Source organism: Rana temporaria, chromosome 10 (assembly GCF_905171775.1).
Source record: "Rana temporaria chromosome 10, aRanTem1.1, whole genome shotgun sequence".
In the NCBI taxonomy this organism is placed as follows: domain Eukaryota; kingdom Metazoa; phylum Chordata; class Amphibia; order Anura; family Ranidae; genus Rana; species Rana temporaria.
Genome location: NC_053498.1, coordinates 15,991,215 through 16,009,682, shown reverse-complemented (window position 1 = coordinate 16,009,682; position 18,468 = coordinate 15,991,215). Strand labels below are relative to the sequence as shown.

Sequence of the window (18,468 nt, the reverse complement as noted above, 5' to 3'; positions counted from 1 at the left end):
GCAAATCCTCGAGAGGATTTATCCGCGGAAACGGTCCGGTGGACCGTATCCGCGGATAAATCCTCTCGTGTGTACTAGGCCCTAGACTCTTGTTTGGTCAGATTTAAGTGAGTTATTCCTAAGAATTGCAGGCCTACAGTATAAAACGCCAAATTTCCTTGCAAAATAATTGTACCGCTTTTGGTACAAAATTCCAGACAGAATCATACCGCCAGGGAGGTTAATATTTGCATAGTATTTTAGTATTTGCAGTATTATTTTGTTATCTCAAACCATAAAATCATCAAAGTGGTAGAAAGAGTTAAGATGGGGGCAACAAATAAATAAATAACTAACTAAAAGGGAAAGGAATGCAAAATGCAATGGAGGAAAAAAAAAATGAAAGAAGGATACAAAGATCAGATAGTCCCAAAAGGACATGAAAAAAAAATGAAAGAAGGATACAAAGATCAGATAGTCCCAAAAGAACATGAAAAAAAAATGAAAGGTAGAAAAGCAATGGAGCAAAACAAAAAAATAGTATAAGAAATTAGAAAAACAGGAGGAACAAAGGCAAACATTTATTAAAATAGAGACAGTGGGGTAGATTCAGGTACCTTTGCGCAGTTTTACGGAGGCGCAGGGCAACGTTTTTGCCCTGCGCCCCTGCAAATTTTCTGTGCTACCCGCGATTCACGGAGCAGTAGCTCCGTAAATTGCGTGGGCGCTCCGGCAAAATGCCCGGCGTAAGCGCGCGCAATTTAAATGATCCCGTAGGGGGCGGGAATCATTTAAATTAAGCGCGTTCCCGCGCCGATCGTAGAGCGCATGCTCCGTCGGGAAACTTTCCCGACGTGCATTTGCGGCAAATGACGTCGCAAGGACGTCATTTGCTTCAAAGTGAACGTGAATGGCGTCCAGCGCCATTCACGAATCACTTACGCAAACTACGTAAAGTTCAAATTTCGCAACGCGGGAACGACTGGTATACGTAACATTGGCTGCCCCTGCTAATAGCAGGGGCAGCCTTTACGCGAAAACCGCCGTACGCAAACGACGTAAACTGCGTACGCAGGGCTTGCGTAACGTTGTGATCGGCGTTAGTATGCAATTTGCATACTATACGCTGAGCACAACGGGAACGCCACCTAGCGGCCATCGCAAGAATGCAGCCTAAGATATGCGGGCATAAGAGCCTTATGCCGCGCATATTTTAGGCTGCAGTCGGCGTAACAAGGTTCCTGAATCAGGAGCATTCGTTACGCCGGCGCAAGTAAGCAATTGCGCTGTGTAACTATGGTTACGCAGGCGCAATTGCTCTCTGAATCTGGGCCAGTGATTTGGAAGAAGGGGGAAAAACATAATTCTGAGTTGAAACATGTACATCTAGATGCCAAGCAAGGGAGTCCTAGGTTTCTTTTTGGCTTGTAAAGCATAAAGTCAGGCTCCAGAGTCAACTTTTGTTGCTAGCAACGTGTATCCCCAACAAACAGTATGGGTTGGGGTAGGCAGGCGCGGGCAGAGAGGTAGCAGTTGGGATGGGAGCAGCACCTTGTAGGTGATACAGAGATTAGGAAGATAACTGTTACATGGTGACCAGGGAGGTGGTGGAAACCTGTGGTCACGTTACCTGCTGTATCCTCCCAGATTTGGCTCAGTGGTACTGTATAAATACCCAACTCAAGGCAGACTTGACATTCAGCATCTTTATTCTGGACATCGCTGCAGAACAAGTAAGTTTCAGCTATGGTGACTTTTCTCATCAATTCTTTCTGTCTGAGGCTGCTTTCTGCAATTCTGCATGGGCACTGAACTATAATACGGGTAGATAAGAACAGCACACATATTAGCAATATTTTTAATTTTTTGCTATAATAAATATCCCCCAAAAAATATCTAAAAAAAAATGTTTTCCTCAGTTTAGGCTGATACGCGGTGCTTTTAACCCCCCCTAGCGGCCGAAAAAGGGTTAAAAACATCCACAAAACGCCGATGCAGCAGCGCTTTGTGGGCAGTTTAGAGGCGCTGCCCATTGATTTCAATAGACAGGGTGGCTTTAGGAGCAGTGTATCCCTCGCTCCTACAGCGCCTCAAAGATGCGGCTGGCAGGAGTTTTTTTTTACCGTCCTGCCAGCGCAGGATGGTAAAAGTCGGCTGGTATAATAAACATCAAATTGCTTAAGAGTCACTTCGACAGTTAAGGGTGTTTCTCATTTCCTGGTGGTCTAGGTCAGGTCAGAGTGAATGCAATGGAAGACTTGACCTGACCTAAACAACCAGGGAATGAGAAGACTTGACCTGACCTAAACCACCAGGGAATGAGAAGACTTGACCTGACCTAAACCACCAGGGAATGAGAAGACTTGACCTGACCTAAACCACCAGGGAATGAGAAGACTTGACCTGACCTAAACCACCAGGGAATGAGAAGACTTGACCTGACCTAAGCAACCAGGGAATGAGAAGACTTGACCTGACCTAAACCACCAGGGAATGAGAAGACTTGACCTGACCTAAACAACCAGGGAATGAGAAGACTTGACCTGACCTAAGCAACCAGGGAATGAGAAGACTTGACCTGACCTAAACCACCAGGGAATGAGAAGACTTGACCTGACCTAAGCAACCAGGGAATGAGAAGACTTGACCTGACCTAAACCACCAGGGAATGAGAAGACTTGACCTGACCTAAACAACCAGGGAATGAGAAGACTTGACCTGACCTAAACCACCAGGGAATGAGAAGACTTGACCTGACCTAAACCACCAGGGAATGAGAAGACTTGACCTGACCTAAACCACCAGGGAATGAGAAGACTTGACCTGACCTAAACAACCAGGGAATGAAAAGACTTGACCTGACCTAAACAACCAGGGAATGAGAAGACTTGACCTGACCTAAACAACCAGGGAATGAGAAGACGTGACCTGACCTAAACCACCAGGGAATGAGAAGACGTGACCTGACCTAAACCACCAAGGAGTGAGAAACATTGGTGATTCCCCCTAACTGAATAATTGGCAATTTAAAGCCACGAAACTAGTCTTTTTTGGTGAAATAAAGCAATTTGATGTTTATTATAACAGATGACTGTAATCCATTCTTAACCACAGGACAATGGGCACCTCTACATCTTGGACCATCAACAGGCTTTTTTCAGACTTCTCCTAACTCACCTGAGCCACTTTATGTTACTCAGGGCAACCACACCTGCTTGGGGAGCCAGCGCTATCCACCTAACTGTTAACTATCTATTCGTTAAGGTAGTGCAGCACAAAATGTTGATGTGCTAAGCATTAAAACCCATGGCAGCCAATCAAAAATTATCCAAACTCACCCAGTGATCAAAAAGTGATTCAGTTGGGTTGGTTTCCAAAATAAGAGAATTTTTAATGCAAAGTCATATTAATTGTCACTCTTGCCTATTTTTTAGATTGCATCCAAAATAATTTTAGTTTACATCTTTGTTCTTCACATATAGGCCCGGATTCTCGCCGGCGTATCTCTAGATAATAGTATTTTTTTGTTTCGTCTCATTCCGTAGATTCGTAAAGATTCGTAATTTCGTAAGGCGCAAGTTTTCCTATTCGGACCCATTCGTATTTTCGTAACAGTTTTATTTTCATTTATACTGAATGATTCGTAATTCCGTCTAATTTATTTTCGTTGATTCGAAATTTGTCATTTTGTTAGATAATAATTTTCGTTTAATGGATTCGTAATTTTGTACTTTCGTAAATACATCGCAACACGCGGCTAATCCATATTAAGATAGACTTTCCCTTAAGCCCCGTACACACGGTCTGACTTTTTGCCAACAAACGTCAAAATTAGCGCTTTCCAAAAAATCTGACCGTGTGTACGCTCTATCGGGCAAACTTTTTCTGTTTCAAAAGTCCGGCCAACTCCCTTCAGCCAAAAATCCACGGACAAGTTTGTTTGAAGTCCGATCATGTGTACGAGGCTTTACACTGTACAATGTGAGTGAGTGAGTGAGTAACTTGTATAGCGCAACAAATGCGAACTTAATTGCCTCAAGGCGCTTGACATCCAGAGTCGTACCGGTCCTTAGAAGAGGTGGGTCTTTAGTTTTTTCCTAAAGGCCCGATGGTTTTCCTCCAAGCGGATGGTAGAGGGTAGAGCATTCCAGAGCCGAGGTCCTTGGACCGAAAATCTGCGTTCTCCCTTCGATTTGTAGCGGGACTCAGCACAAAAGAGATAAGCTGATTGGCTAAGATATTAAGTAAGATACATCACTCACTAACTTACACTGCCCAGTGCCCATTCAAAAGAACGATACAAGTACACAAATTTACGAACAAAGAAACGGATTTACAAAACCCACAAATGAATATACGAACATACGAATGAAAATACGAACAGACAAAGGATTTAAAATACGGAATGCAAATCGTTCGTTATAGATGTCATTTTCGTTCTTTTGCTTTTTCGGTGTTTCGTATTTTAGTAAGATTGTCCAATCATACATTCGTATTTTCGCTTGTTCGTTATTTTGCTTATTCGTAATTCCGTAATTTTCGTATTTTGGTTCTTTCAGCTTTTCGGATGTTCGAAATGATACGAATGTACGAAAACGAACAAATTGGTATGAAAATCCATTCGTTACGAATGGGAACGCACATGTCTACTGCTGCACAACTACTGTGTGACATAAAATATTGCAACAATCGCCATTTTATTCTCAAGATTCTCTGCTAAAATATATATATATATATATATATAATGTTTGGGGGTTCTAAGTAATTTTCTTGTAAAAAATATGGATTTTAACTTGTAAACACCACATTTTAGACTTAGGCATGAAAGGGTTAAAATCCTCTATTCAGTCCTATACTGCTATTTACAGAGAGGGAAAGAGATTGTTCCGGATGTCAGGGTTGGTGACATGGGGTCAGTACAGTAGTAACAGGAAACTGTAGATTTTAGAAATAACATTTTGATGAATGTGCGGACAGCGACTCCCACTTATCTCTAGAGACCCGAAATAATAACAACTCTTCTCGGAATATTAGATGAACCTGGAAATAACTCATGTGATGTTGTGACCTTTCTCAGGGGACTTCCAGCGGTTCCTAAAGATGTTCTACTCTTGAGACTTGGCTTTTGGATATGTTGACATCACAAACTGATTACCTTGGGCCTTGTAGATAAAAAGTGTTGTCCTTGCCTGTAACAACCAGTTGGGTCCACCCTTCAGTCTCTTTGGCCCGGATTCACAGACAGCGGCGCACATTTATGCCGCTGTAGCGTATCTCCTGTGCGCTACGCTGACGCGGCGCAGAGAGGCAAGCATGGAATTCACAAAGCCACTGCTCCCAAAACTGCGCTGGATTTCGAAGGCGTAAGTCGGCGTAGGTGGAAGTGGGCGTGAGCCATGCAAATGAGGCGTGACCCCATGCAAATGATGGTCCGAGCGCCAGACAGATACGTGTCACAAATTGCGCATGCGCCGGGACGTGGGCGCATCCCTCTGCGCATGCTCACAACCACGTCGGAACAACTGTCTAAGATACGCCGGATTACTGCGTACGCCATGAACGTAATCTACGCCCAGCCAGACACACGTCCAAAGTAAACAACGTAAAATACGCCGGCTAGAGTTCCCTGGTGCAGACCTTTGCATGTCTGCTGCTGGGTTACACCTGCTTTATGGGGCTTAACTTTACGCCGGACGTACAACTTACGCACACATCGCGTAGCCTGCGTCGGGCGCACGTACGTTCGTGAAACGCCGTATTTCCCTCATTTACATACTTTCCCACTTCTTCACCGTCCCCGGCTGGCGAGAAGTCTGCTCTGGTACTGGCCTCACTCGCCTTACTCACAATGGTCTCCGGTAGCAAGGTGGATGGTCCCTTTTGTGGCGACAGCTTTCCCTCTACCTCCGACCATGACTGGTTCCCCGGCCCTGGCTTGACACTCCACAAGTGTCACCTCTGCTGTCCGGCTGGGTCCCTGACTTGGCACCTGCTAATGCTTTCCCACATCTTCACCGTCCCCGGCTGGCGAGAAGTCTGCTCTGGTACTCGCCTCACTCGCCTTACTCACAATGGTCTCCGGTAGCAAGGTGGATGGTCCCTTTTGTGGCGACAGCTTTCCCTCTACCTCCGACCATGACTGGTTCCCCGGCCCTGGCTTGGCACTCCACAAGTGTCACCTCTGCTGTCCGGCTGAGTCCCTGACTTGGCACCTGCTAATACTTTCCCACTTCTTCACCGTCCCCGGCTGGCGAGAAGTCTGCTCTGGTACTGGCCTCAGCTTACTCACAGTGATCTCCGGTAACAAGGTGGATGGTCCCTTTGTGGCGACAGCTTCCCCTCTACCTCAGACCATGACTGGTTCCCCGGCCGGCGGAACAGTTGCTTCTGGTTGGACTACAAGTCCGCAGTCCCAACCCTGCACTACTTCTGGATAGGCTCTCAGATAGCCTAGCAGCCAGATGTCCCCAGGATAGGCCTTAGGTTTTTGGCTTAGCAGCCCAGGGGAAATACGACACAAGTCCACCCAGACAGGCATCCAGGTGGCACAGAACCCTGATAACCTGACTACACCCAAATAAATAGGTTCTCCCAGCAGGCCAAGGGACTCAAGAAAATCCCTGCTTATTGGCTGAGACACCCTATTTATTCCTAATCTGTCCTTGCAGTGCCCTTGTCTTATCTAATGTCACCAGATACCCGGCCATCTAGTGACAGAAGAGAGTAGTGCAGCAATTCCAGAATTAGGGGGAAATAAATTGACCTCCTAACAATTGGCCAAGGCAACTATTGTTTGGCAATAAATTTAAGAGCAACCCTGCCTAAACATCAGGGTGCTACATCAGCATCTGCAGGGGCCAGCATTAACCGGTTGTCGACCGCCGCATGTACATGTACGTCCACAGAATGGCACGTACAGGCATATGGGCGTACAGGTACGTCCCCGCCTTTCCGCGGGTCCGATCAGGACCCCCCCGGTACACGCGGTGGTCGGTAACCCGCGGGGAGCGATCCGGGACGAGGGCGCGGCTATTCGTTTCTAGCTGCCCCCTCGCGATCGCTCCCCGGAGCTGAAGAACGGGGAGAGCTGTATGTAAACACTGCTTCCCCGTGCTTCAATGTGGCGGCTGCATCGATCGAGTGATCCCTTTTATAGGGAGACTCGATCGATGACGTCAGTCCTACAGCCACACCCCCCTACAGTTGTAAACACACACTAGGTGAAACATAACTCCTTCAGCGCCCCCTGTGGTTAACTCCCAAACTGCAACTGTCATTTTCACAATAAACAATGCAATTTAAATGCATTTTTTGCTGTGAAAATGACAATGGTCCCAAAAATGTGTCAAAATTGTCCGAAGTGTCCGCCATAATGTCGCAGTCACGAAAAAAATCGCTGATCGCCGCCATTAGTAGTAAAAAAAAAAAATTAAGAAAAATGCAATAAAACTATCCCCTATTTTGTAAACGCTATAAATTTTGCGCAAACCAATCGATAAACGCTTATTTCGATTTTTTTTTTACCAAAAATAGGTAGAAGAATACGTATCGGCCTAAACTGAGGGAAAAAAAATGTATATATGTTTTTGGGGGATATTTATTATAGCAAAAAGTAAAAAATATTGCATTTTTTTCAAAATTGTCGCTCTATTTTTGTTTATAGCGCAAAAAATAAAAACCGCAGAGGTGATCAAATACCACCAAAAGAAAGCTCTATTTGTGGGGAAAAAAGGACGCCAATTTTGTTTGGGAGCCACGTCGCACGACCACGCAATTGTCTGTTAAAGCGAAGCAGTGCCGAATCGCAAAACCTGGCCTGGGCATTTAGCAACAAAATGGTCCGGGGCTTAAGTGGTTAAAGTGAACTTGTTGCTTGGCCCTGTAGAGTCAAAACACAGGTCCTCTGCAGCTTATGACTAGTAGACCTCTCCAGTATTAATGTGTATGAGGTCCAATACATACTTACTGTGTCCCAGCCTGATTGATGATGTATTATTTGTGTTCTATTCCAGGTCACCGCGCCATGTCTCATCCAGTGACCATGCAGCCCCAGGCAATGCAGGCCTATACTACCAGCCAATGGAGCTCCGATATTATGAACTGCTGTGAAGACATGGGCATCTGTACGTATTAGAGGTTTTACAATGTACCTAAAAGGCATATTAATGACTATCTATTCGAATGAATGGGCCTGATGCAGTGCGATTTTCCTGTATGCTGGCAATCTGCTTTCTAACTATCTCTTATCGCTAGACAAACCTCTGTCACTGCAATACTTCACCCTCTGCACCAGTCTGAACTTGCTTTGTGTTGGCATTTAAGACATTTTTTATATAGGTCATTAAAGAGGAACTGTAACGGTCAATAGTGACACCCATAGTGGGTATTACCAGTATCTGAAAGGAAAACGAATGATAATAATAAAAAAGAGTAATGTATTATTACGCACCCATGGGTATTCCTATCTGTCCTTCATTTATGCCTCCTGTCCCAGCGGGTCGTGTACCCACAGCTCCTGGGACAGACGTCCCCATTGACCTTCTCCCTCCAGGCGTTACCATGCTTACTTGGAGCTAGTTTATAAGTAATGGGGCTATGTGTTGCCCCCAGAGAACAATTTGGCTGTTTATGCCATATTATCAGTGGGGTAGATTCAGAGAGCAATTGCTTCTGCGTAACCATAGTTACGCAGCGCAATTGCTTACTTGCGCCGGCGTATCGAATGCTCCTGATTCAGGAACCTCGATACGCCGACTGCAGCCTAAGATATGCCTGGCATAAGGCTCTTATGCCGTCGTATCGTAGGCTGCATTCTTACGCAGGCCGCTAGGTGGCGTTCCCGTAGTGGTCAGCGTAGAGTATGCAAATTGCATACTAACGCCGATTCACAACCGTACGCGAGCCCTGTGTATGCAGTTTACATCGTTTGCGTACGTCGGTTTTTGCGTAAGGCTGCCCATGCTATTAGCAGGGGCAGCCAATGCTATGTATACCCGTCGTTCCCGCGTCGCGTTTTTGAAAAATTACGTTGTTTGCGTAAGTGAATCGTGAATGGCGCTGGACGCCATTCACGTTCACTTTGAAGCAAATGACGTCCTTGCGACGTCATTTGCCACAATGCACGTCGGGAAAGTTTCCCGACGGAGCATGCGGACTACGTTCGGCACGGGAACGCGCCTAATTTAAATGATCCACGCCCCCTATGGGATCATTTAAATTGCGCGCTCTTACGCTGGGCATTTTTCAGGAGCGCCCACGCAATTTACGGAGCTTCTGCTCCGTGAATCGAGGGCAGCGCAAAAAAATTGCGGGGGCGCAGGGCAAAATCGTTGCCCTGCGCCTCCGTAATAAATGCGCAAATCTACTTGAATCCGGCCCAGTGTGTCTATAAATTTATATGTTGGTATTCTGCTTTCTAGACATGTATTTTGCATCAATCCCTGAAGAAGTAAACAGAGAGTCACGAAACGCGTTTTCTTTTTTTATGCAAACTGCCGATGATTTTACATCAAGTACTTTGTTTGTACTTTGGTTGAACAAGATGGACTTGTGTCTTTTTTCAACCTGACTAACTATGTATATCCCTGTTCTGCGCTGCCTCATTCCATACACCATGCTGTAAGTTTCTATTTCACACTTCCTCATTCCAGATGCTTTGTTGTACATTTCCTGTTCTGCGCCACCTCATTCCATATGCCTTGCTGTATATTTTTATTCCTCACCGCTTCATTCCATATGCCTTATGCCGCGTACACACGATCATTTCTCGGCATGAAAAAAAAAAATTGTTTTTCAGCATGTCCAAAAAACAAAGTTTTTCCAACTTCATCATTAAAAACGATGTTGCCCACACACCATAGTTTTTAAAAAAATGATGAAAAAAGCGCGGTGACGTACAACACGTACAACGGCACTCTAAAGGGGAAGTTCTATTCGCCTTTGGGCTGCTTTAGTTGATTCCGTGTTAGTAAAAGACGATTCGCGCTTTTCTGTCTGTTACGGCGTGATGAGTGTGCTTACTCCATTATGAATGGTAGTTTTACCAGAACGAGCCCCTACTGGTTAACCCCTTCACTGCCAGTCACATTTACACAGTAATCAGTGCATTACTGTGTAAATGTGACTGGCACCGCCACTGAAATATTGCATTGCATGAATCCATGTATTGTTGCTGCTGCCCACTATTCAGATGGCCGGCCCCCCTGGTGAGCACCGGCCATCTGAATAACGGCGGCTGGTTGGCTTTGGAAGTGCCTATTCGGCTTCCAAATAGTTAGCCAGGGGAAGCACGGGAGGTGCGTTTCCTGGCTAACACTGACAGGCGTCTTAGTTCTGGTTACCGGTAACCTGATTGGCTGAAGCGTCATCGAGGGCAGGAGAAAACATCGAGGGACCGTGAAAGGGGGGTGGCTGACCCCATAAAGGTAAGTGCCGGGCAGGGGGGCAATCTGGCAGCATTTTACAGGGCACAGTGGTGACAATTGATGGGCACAGTGGCTGCGTTTGGCATGGCACAGTGGCGACAATTGATGGCACAGTGACGAAAATTGATGGCACAGTGGTCACAATTAATGGCACAGTGGCAACAATTGATGGCATGGCACAGTGGTGACAATTAATGGGCGCAGTGGCGACAATTGATGGCACAGTGGCTGCGTTTGATGACATGGCACAGTGGTGACAATTGATGGGAACAATGGCCCGGATTCAGAGAGCAATTGCGCCGGCGTTACGAATGCTCCTGATTCAGGAACATCGTAACGCTGACTGCAGCCTAAAATCTGCGTGGCATAAGGCTCTTATGCCACGCAGATTTTAGGCTGCATTCTTGCGATGACCGCTAGGGGGCGCTCCCCTTGTGCTCAGTGTATAGTATGAAAATTGCATACTAGCACCGATTCACAATGTTGCGCGAGCCCTGCGTACGCAAGTTACGGAGTTTCCGTACGGCGTCTTTAGCGTAAGGCTGCCCCTTCTAATAGTAGGGGCAGCCAATGCTAAAGTATACCCTCCGTTCCCGCGTCGTGAAATTTGAATTTCACGTCGTTTGCGTAAGTGATTCGTGAATGGCGCTGAACGCCATTGACGTTAACTTTGAAGCAAATGACGTCCCTGCGACATCATTTGCCGCAATGCACGTCGGGAACGTTTCCCGACGGCGCATGCGCTTTACGATCGGCGCGGGAACGCGCCTAATTTAAATGATTCCCGCCCCCTGCCGGATCATTTAAATTGCGCGCGCTTACGCAGGGCAATTTTGCCGGCGCGCCCTCGCAATTTACGTAGCTACTGCTACGCGAATCGAGGGCAGCGGTGCAAATTTGCGGGGGCGCAGGGCAAAATCGTTGCCCTGTGCCTCCGTAATTTAGGCGCAATTCTTACTGAATCTGGGCCAGTGGCGGTAAATGATGGCACAGTGGCTGCATTTGATGGCATGGCACAGTGGCGACAATTGATGGCACAGTGGCAACAATTGATGGCACGGTGGCAACAATTGATGGCATGGAGCAGTGGCGACAATTGATGGCACAGTGGCTGCCTTTGATGGGCACAGTAGCTGTGTTTGATGGGTAAGGCTGCAATTGTTTTTTTATTTTTATCGTTTGTTTGCGCCCCCCAAAAAATCTTGAGCACCAGCCGCCACTGCCCTGCACACACGCCTATGATTGAAACAAAAAGTGGATCCCCCAGCAGCTTGTCTGTCCCCTACAAACTCGCTAATCCAGTGTGACACCGCTCCACTTCCAGCTGAAATGAGCATTCTTGGGCCCACTTTCTTGAGATCTTTTTTGACTTTCATAAACTTAAAAGTTCTTCTCTCTTGCAGGCCTTTGCGGAACATTTATCCCTTGCATTTTGGCGTGCAGAGTAGCCTCAGACTTCGGGGAGTGCTGCTGTTTGCCGATTTTACCAGGAACCTTACTGGCCTTGCGCACCGGCATCAGAGAGCGATACCACATCCCGGTACGGATTAGACTAAGCATAACACGCAAAGACATTTCTTCTATTTTTACTATTAAAATGTGTTTATTTTAAGGGAATGTATAGTGGTTTTGTAAATATTTTCTTTATTATAGTCAGGATTCAAAAATACAATTCCTAAGAGCCGGTTACTTGTCGGTATGGTCCCCCTATCGTGATGGTTCCTGTAAGGACTGCGCAGGCGCAATCCTTGCCGACGGAAATCTCCGAACCTTGGCCGGCATCCAGGCTCATTCCTTAACATCCCAGTGGATTGGAGGATGTTAAAAAAAGAGCCAGGAGGCCGAGCGAACGTAGCGAGCCATCCGAGCGAAGCGAGGACGTGAGGCCGACTGGCCACTTTCCTCAAATTCCACGTCGCCCTGGAGGTTCGGTGATTTCCGTCAGCAAGGATTGCACCTGCGCAGTCCTTACAGGAACCATATCGTCAGATCACCGGTTCACACAGGCGACTTAGCCGCATGACAAGTCGCGCTCCGCTCTATTCAATAGAACCGTTCTAATAGGAGCGACGCAAGTCGCTCCAACTTCGAAAAAGGTTCTTGTACGACTTTGGGGGCGACTTGCATTGACTTCAATACAGAAGTCATTTTTCAAGTCGCCTCTCAAGTCGTCTTAAGATCGCCTTGCCGAGTCGCCCCCAAAGTCGTGCCGCCCCTGTGTGAACCGGCTCTTAAAGCAGAGGTTCGCCCTAAAAACATGTATATAACATTACATTCTGCATACTTCCAACATTTACAGTATGCTGTTTGTTTTTTTGCTGTACATACGGTATTATTGCTATTTTCCACCCGGTTTCCGGGTACACACTCCCACGGGAGTAGGCGTTCCCATGCAGAGGCGCAGTGTCATGTGGGGCTTCGCCCAGATGATTGGCGTCTTGAGAAAAACTTCCCCCCGGCGGATAAGGCGCGTCACGAGTTTCCGAAAGTAGCCGAACTGCGAGTCGGCTCTATACGGCGCCTGCGCAGTCAGCTCTACACGGCTCCTAGTCGGTGCGCAGGCGCCGTGTAGAGCCGGCTCGCAGTTCGGCTACTTTCGGAAACTCGTGACGCGCCTTATCCGCCGGGGGGAAGTTTTTCTCAAGACGTCAATCATCTGGGCGAAGTCCCACATGACACTGTGCCTCTGCATGGGAACGCCTACTCCCGCGGGAGCTAGTACCCGGAAGCCGGGTGGAAAATAGCAATAATACGGTATGTACAGCAAAAAAAAAAAACAGCATACTGTAAATGTTGGAAGTATGCAGAATGTAATGTTATATACATGTTTTTAGGGTGAACCTCCGCTTTAAGCATAGCTGTAGTTTTGTACAATTCTTTAAATAATCTCATCCAATCCGTTGTTGTCAGTGCCCCCTACTGGCCGATTGACAACTGTTCTGATTATTTGGCAACTGAAACTGGGACTTCTGTAAGGGCTCTTTCACACGGAGCGGACCGTTTCCGGGTCCGCTCCGTGTGTCCGCCGAAGCTCAGCGGGGATCCCCGCTGAGCTGTCGGCGGATAGGGCGGTCCCCGCACACAGTGCAGGGACCGCCCTGTCTCTGCTCCGCTCTCCCCTATGGGGGACCGGATGCAGACGGTCCGTCTGTCCGTCTGCATCCGGTCAGTTCCGCCGAACGGAAGAAAAATAGGGTTTCTTCCGTTCGGAAAAGCGGAACCCGACTGACGCGGACGCTAGCGGATGCTCCATCCGCTAACGGACGCGTCCCCATAGGGATTCATTACAAGTCCGTTAACGGACTTGTAATGAACGGACGAACGGTCCGTCCGTGTGAAAGGACCCTAACTGTGACTGTCCACTCTTGCCAGTAAGCAGTAATAAAAATGTTGGGGGGTTGAACACGAATGTGATAACGCTATTGACAAACTGAACCATGTACAGTGCATCCAGAAAGTATTCACAGCGCTTCACTTTTTCCACATTTTGTTATGTTACAGCCTTATTTCAAAATGGATTAAAACCATTATTTTCCTCAAAATTCTACAAACAATACATTGGTCTTCATGGCAGTGTTTGGTTAGTGGTGCCTCTTGCTTAAAGAGGGAGTTCACCCATTAATCTGTTTTTTTAAACAATCCCCCTAGATGGATGCTCGTTGTGTCTAGGGGAATCGGCTAGTTGTTTTGAAATATGAGCTGTACTTACCGTTTACGAGATGCATCTTCTCCGTCGCTTCCGGGTATGGGTCTTCGGTAGCGGGCGTTCCTTCTTGATTGACAGTCTTCCGAGAGGCTTCCGACGGTCGCATCCATCGCGTCACTCGTAGCCGAAAGAAGCCGAACGTCGGTGCGGCTCTATACTGCGCCTGCGCACCGACGTTCGGCTTCTTTCGGAAAATCGTGACGCGATGGATGCGACCGTCGGAAGCCTCTCGGAAGACTGTCAATCAAAATAGGAATGCCCAGTCCCGCAGCCCATACCCGGAAGCGGCGGAGAAGATGCATCTCGTAAACGAGTAAGTACGGCTCATATTTTAAAACAACTAGCCGATTCCCCTAGACAAAATGAGCATCCATCTAAGAGGAAAAAGGGTCATGTGCGGGTGAACCTCCGCTTTAAGTGTTGCAGCCTCTGGGGCCTTTCAAAAAGGTGTGTCTATGTAATGACAGATCATGTGACACTTAGATTGCACACAGGTGGACATCATTTCACTAATTATGTGACTTCTGAAGGTAATTGGTTGCACCAGAGCTTTTTATTGGCATCATAACAAAGGGGGTGAATACATACGCACATGACAATTATCAGTTTTTTATTTCTGAAAAATAGTTTTATATATATATTTTTCTAATTTTATTTCACCAACTTAAACTATTGTGTTCTGATCCATCACATATAATTGAACTAAATGCTGTAATTTAACACAATAGGTAAAATGCTAAGGGGGGTGAATACTTTTGCAAGGCACTGTAAGTATTCACAGCCTTTGCCATGACACAAAATTGAGCTCAGGTGTATCTTGTTTCCACTGATCATCCTTGAGATGTTTCTACAACTTGATTGGAGTCCACCTGTGGTAAATTCAGTTGATTGGACATGATTTGGAAAGCCACACACCTGTCTATATAAAGGTCCCACAGTGAACAGTGCATGTCAGAGCACAAACCAAACCATGAAGTCCAAGGAATTGTCTGTAGACCTCTGAGACAGGATTGTACGGAGACGGGAACAGAAACATTGAATGTCCCAATGAGCACAGTGACCTCTATCATCTGTAAATGGAAGAAGTTTGCAACCACCGCGACTCTTCCTAGAGCGGGCCGCCTGGCCAAACTGAGCGATCGGGGAGAAGGGCCTTAGTCAGGGAGGTGACCAAGTACCTGATGGTCACTCTGATAGAGCTCCAGGATTTCTCTGTGGGGAGAGGAGAGCCTTCCAGAAGAACAACCATCTCTGCAGCAATCAGGCCTGTATGGGGGAGTGGCCAGACGGAAGCCACTCCTCAGTAAAAGGCACATGACAGCCCACCTGGAGTTTGCTAAAAGGCACCTGAAGAACTCTCAGACCACAAAGAACAACATTTTCTGGTCTGATCAAACAAAAATGGAGGAAAACAGGCACCACTCATCACCTGGCCAATACCATCCTTACAGTGAAGCATGGTGGTGGCAGCATCATGCTGTGGAGATGTTTTTCAGTGGCAGGAACCTGGAGACTAGTCAGGATCGAGAGAAAGATGAATGCAGCAAAGTGCAGAGACATCCCTGATGAAAACCTGCTCCAGAGTGCTCTGGACCTCAGACTGGGGTGAAGGTTCATCTTCCAACAGGACAACGACCCTAAGCACACAGCCAAGATAACAAAGGAGTGGCTACGGGACAACTCTGTGAATGTCTTTGATTAGCCCAGCCAGAGCCCAGACCTGAACCCAATTGAACATCTCTCAAGAGATCTGAAAATGGCTGTGTACCGACGCTCCCCATCCAACCTGATGGAGCTTGAGAGGTCCTGCAAAGAAGAATGGGAGAAACTGCCCAAAAATAGGTGTGCCAAGCTTGTAGCATCATACTCCGAAAGGCTTGAGGCTGTCATTGGTGCTAAAGGAGCTTCAACAAAGTATTGAGTTGACCAAAGGCTGTGATACTTATGTACATTTGTTTGTTTTTGATTTTTTATTAAATTTGCGAAGATTTCGAACAAACTTGTCACGTTGTCATTATGGGGTATTGTTTGTAGAATGTTGAGGAAAATAATTAATTTAATCAATTTTGGAACAAGGCTCTAACATAACAAAATGTGGAAAAACTGAAGCGCTGTTAATACTTTCCAGACGCACTGTACGTTATTAATTTTTTTTACCACTGTTCCACTGTAAATCCCTTTTAGCAGGCAGCCTAATTCTTTAACCACTTGCCGACCGCCGCATGTATATGTACGTCCACAGAATGGCACGTACAGGCAAATGGGCGTACAGGTACGTCCTTGCCTTTCCGCGGGTCGGGGGTCCGATCGGGACCCCCCGCGCTACATGCGACGGTCGGATTCCCGCGGGGAGCGATCCGGGACGATCCGGGACGAGGGCGCGGCTATTCGTTTCTAGCCGCCCCCTCGCGATCGTTCCCCGGAGCTGAAGAACGGGGAGAGCCGTATGTAAACACGGCTTCCCCGTTCTTCACTGTGGCGGCGCATCGATCGAGTGATCCCTTTTATAGGGAGACTCGATCGATGACGTCAGTCCTACAGTTATAAACACACACTAGGTGAACCCTAACTCTTACAGCGCCCCCTGTGGTTAACTCCCAAACTGCAACTGTCATTTTCACAATAAACAATGCAATTTAAATGCATTTTTTGCTGTGAAATGACAATGGTCCCAAAAATGTGTCAAAATTGTCCGAAGTGTCCGCCATAATGCCGCAGTCACGAAAAATTCGCTGATCGCCGCCATAAGTAGTAAAAAAAATAAAAAATAAAACTATCCCCTATTTTGTAAACGCTATAATATAAATTTTGCGCAAACCAATCGATAAACGTTTATTGCGATTTTTTTTTACCAAAAATAGGTAGAAGAATACGTATCGGCCTAAACTGAGGAAAAAAATATTTTTATATATGTTTTTGGGGGATATTTATTATAGCAAAAAGTAAAAAATATTGCATTTTTTTCAAAATGGTCGCTTTATTTTTGTTTATAGCGCAAAAAATAAAAACCACAGAGGTGATCAAATACCACGAAAAGAAAGCTCTATTTGTGGGGAAAAAAGGACGTCAATTTTGTTTGGGAGCCACGTGGCACGACCGCGCAATTCTCTGTTAAAGCGACGCAGTGCCGAATTGTAAAAACGCCTTTGGGCATTTAGCAGCATATTGGTCCGGGGCTTAAGTGGTTAATAATTCTTCATACATCTATCTTTTCAAAATAATTTACAAAGTCTGAGTGTTATCTCTAAGTTATCTCTGTTTTTTTCCTACAGGGAACTATCTGCAATGATTGGGTGAAGTTTGTATTCTGTGGACCATGCGCTACCTGTCAGATGGCCCGCGAGCTGAAGGCCAGGAATCGCTAGCATGGTGGTGTCATGGCGAGTGTCTATGGATTATTTGCTCCTTTAAGAGAACCTGAAATCCCAATGAAGGGGGAGAGGTTACCAAATGTGTCGCCACTGACCCCGCCTTCCCAACCAGCATCTAACGGCACTACAGGAAGAATTTTAATTTTGTATGGACGTTACAGTTACTAGTTACTAGTTAGAATTGTGAAAGCGTTTACAACCACGTTGACAACTGGATTTTAATCTATATATTTATTTTCCCTTTTTGTCTTTTTAAAAATGCAAGTCGTAACACTTTAGGCTGGCATGTGCAGCTCTGTGGTATATTAGACCCCCCCCCCCCCTCGGTTTCTTATATTAATCTGAGATAACCGCTAAGGTTTTGCTTAGGGCTCCTTACTGGGCATAGTGCAGTCGGGCATCCCAAAACACACCTGCACTGTTTTTTGGCAATGCAGCACAAGGCACATAAGTTTCACCTTTGTGTGGTTCACCATAGCGTAGGTCAGTGGCGGCCGGTGCTCAAATTTTTTGGGAGGGGCGCAAAAAAAAAACAGTTTCAGCCACTGTGCCCATCAAACGCAGCCACTGTGCCCATCAAACGCAGCCACTGTGCCCATCAAACGCAGCCACTGTGCCCATCAAATGCAGCCACTGTGCCCATCAAATGCAGCCACTGTGCCCATCAAAAGCAGCCACTGTGCCCATCAAACACAGCCACTGTGCCCATCAAATGCAGCCACTGTGCCCATCAAATGCAGCCACTGTGCCCATCAAATGCAGCCACTGTGCCCATCAAAGGCAGCCGCTGTGCCCATCGAACGCAGCCACTGTGCCCATCAAATGCAGCCACTGTGCCCATCAAACGTAGCCACTGTGCCCATCAAACGCAGCCACTGGGCCCATCAAACGCAGCCACTGGGCCCATCAAACGCAGCCACTGTGCCCATCAAACGTAGCCACTTTGCCCATCAAACGCAGCCACTGTGCCATCAATTGCAGTCACTGT

The 18,468-nt window shown here is 46.7% G+C and overlaps 1 protein-coding gene across 1 annotated transcript; it reads left to right on the top strand.

The window, feature by feature from the left end:
- The first annotated feature begins 1,637 nt into the window (after positions 1-1,637).
- Positions 1,638-18,046, top strand: LOC120916008 (cornifelin homolog A-like). Its single transcript, XM_040326857.1, has 4 exons — positions 1,638-1,712; positions 7,992-8,102; positions 11,807-11,943; positions 17,382-18,046. Exons 2-4 carry the CDS (start codon positions 8,003-8,005, stop codon positions 17,472-17,474), a joined length of 330 nt encoding a protein of 109 aa, XP_040182791.1. The 5' UTR covers positions 1,638-1,712; positions 7,992-8,002; the 3' UTR covers positions 17,475-18,046.
- Positions 18,047-18,468: the final 422 nt, after the last annotated feature.

Excerpts from the sequence above, each read along its gene's own strand:
- LOC120916008 (XM_040326857.1), top strand. The coding sequence starts at position 8,003 with ATGTCTCATCCAGTGACCATGCAGCCCCAGGCAATGCAGGCCTATACT. Across the intron at positions 8,103-11,806 it reads CTGTGAAGACATGGGCATCT|GCCTTTGCGGAACATTTATC; the intron begins GTACGTATTAGA and ends TCTCTCTTGCAG. Across the intron at positions 11,944-17,381 it reads GAGAGCGATACCACATCCCG|GGAACTATCTGCAATGATTG; the intron begins GTACGGATTAGA and ends TTTTTCCTACAG.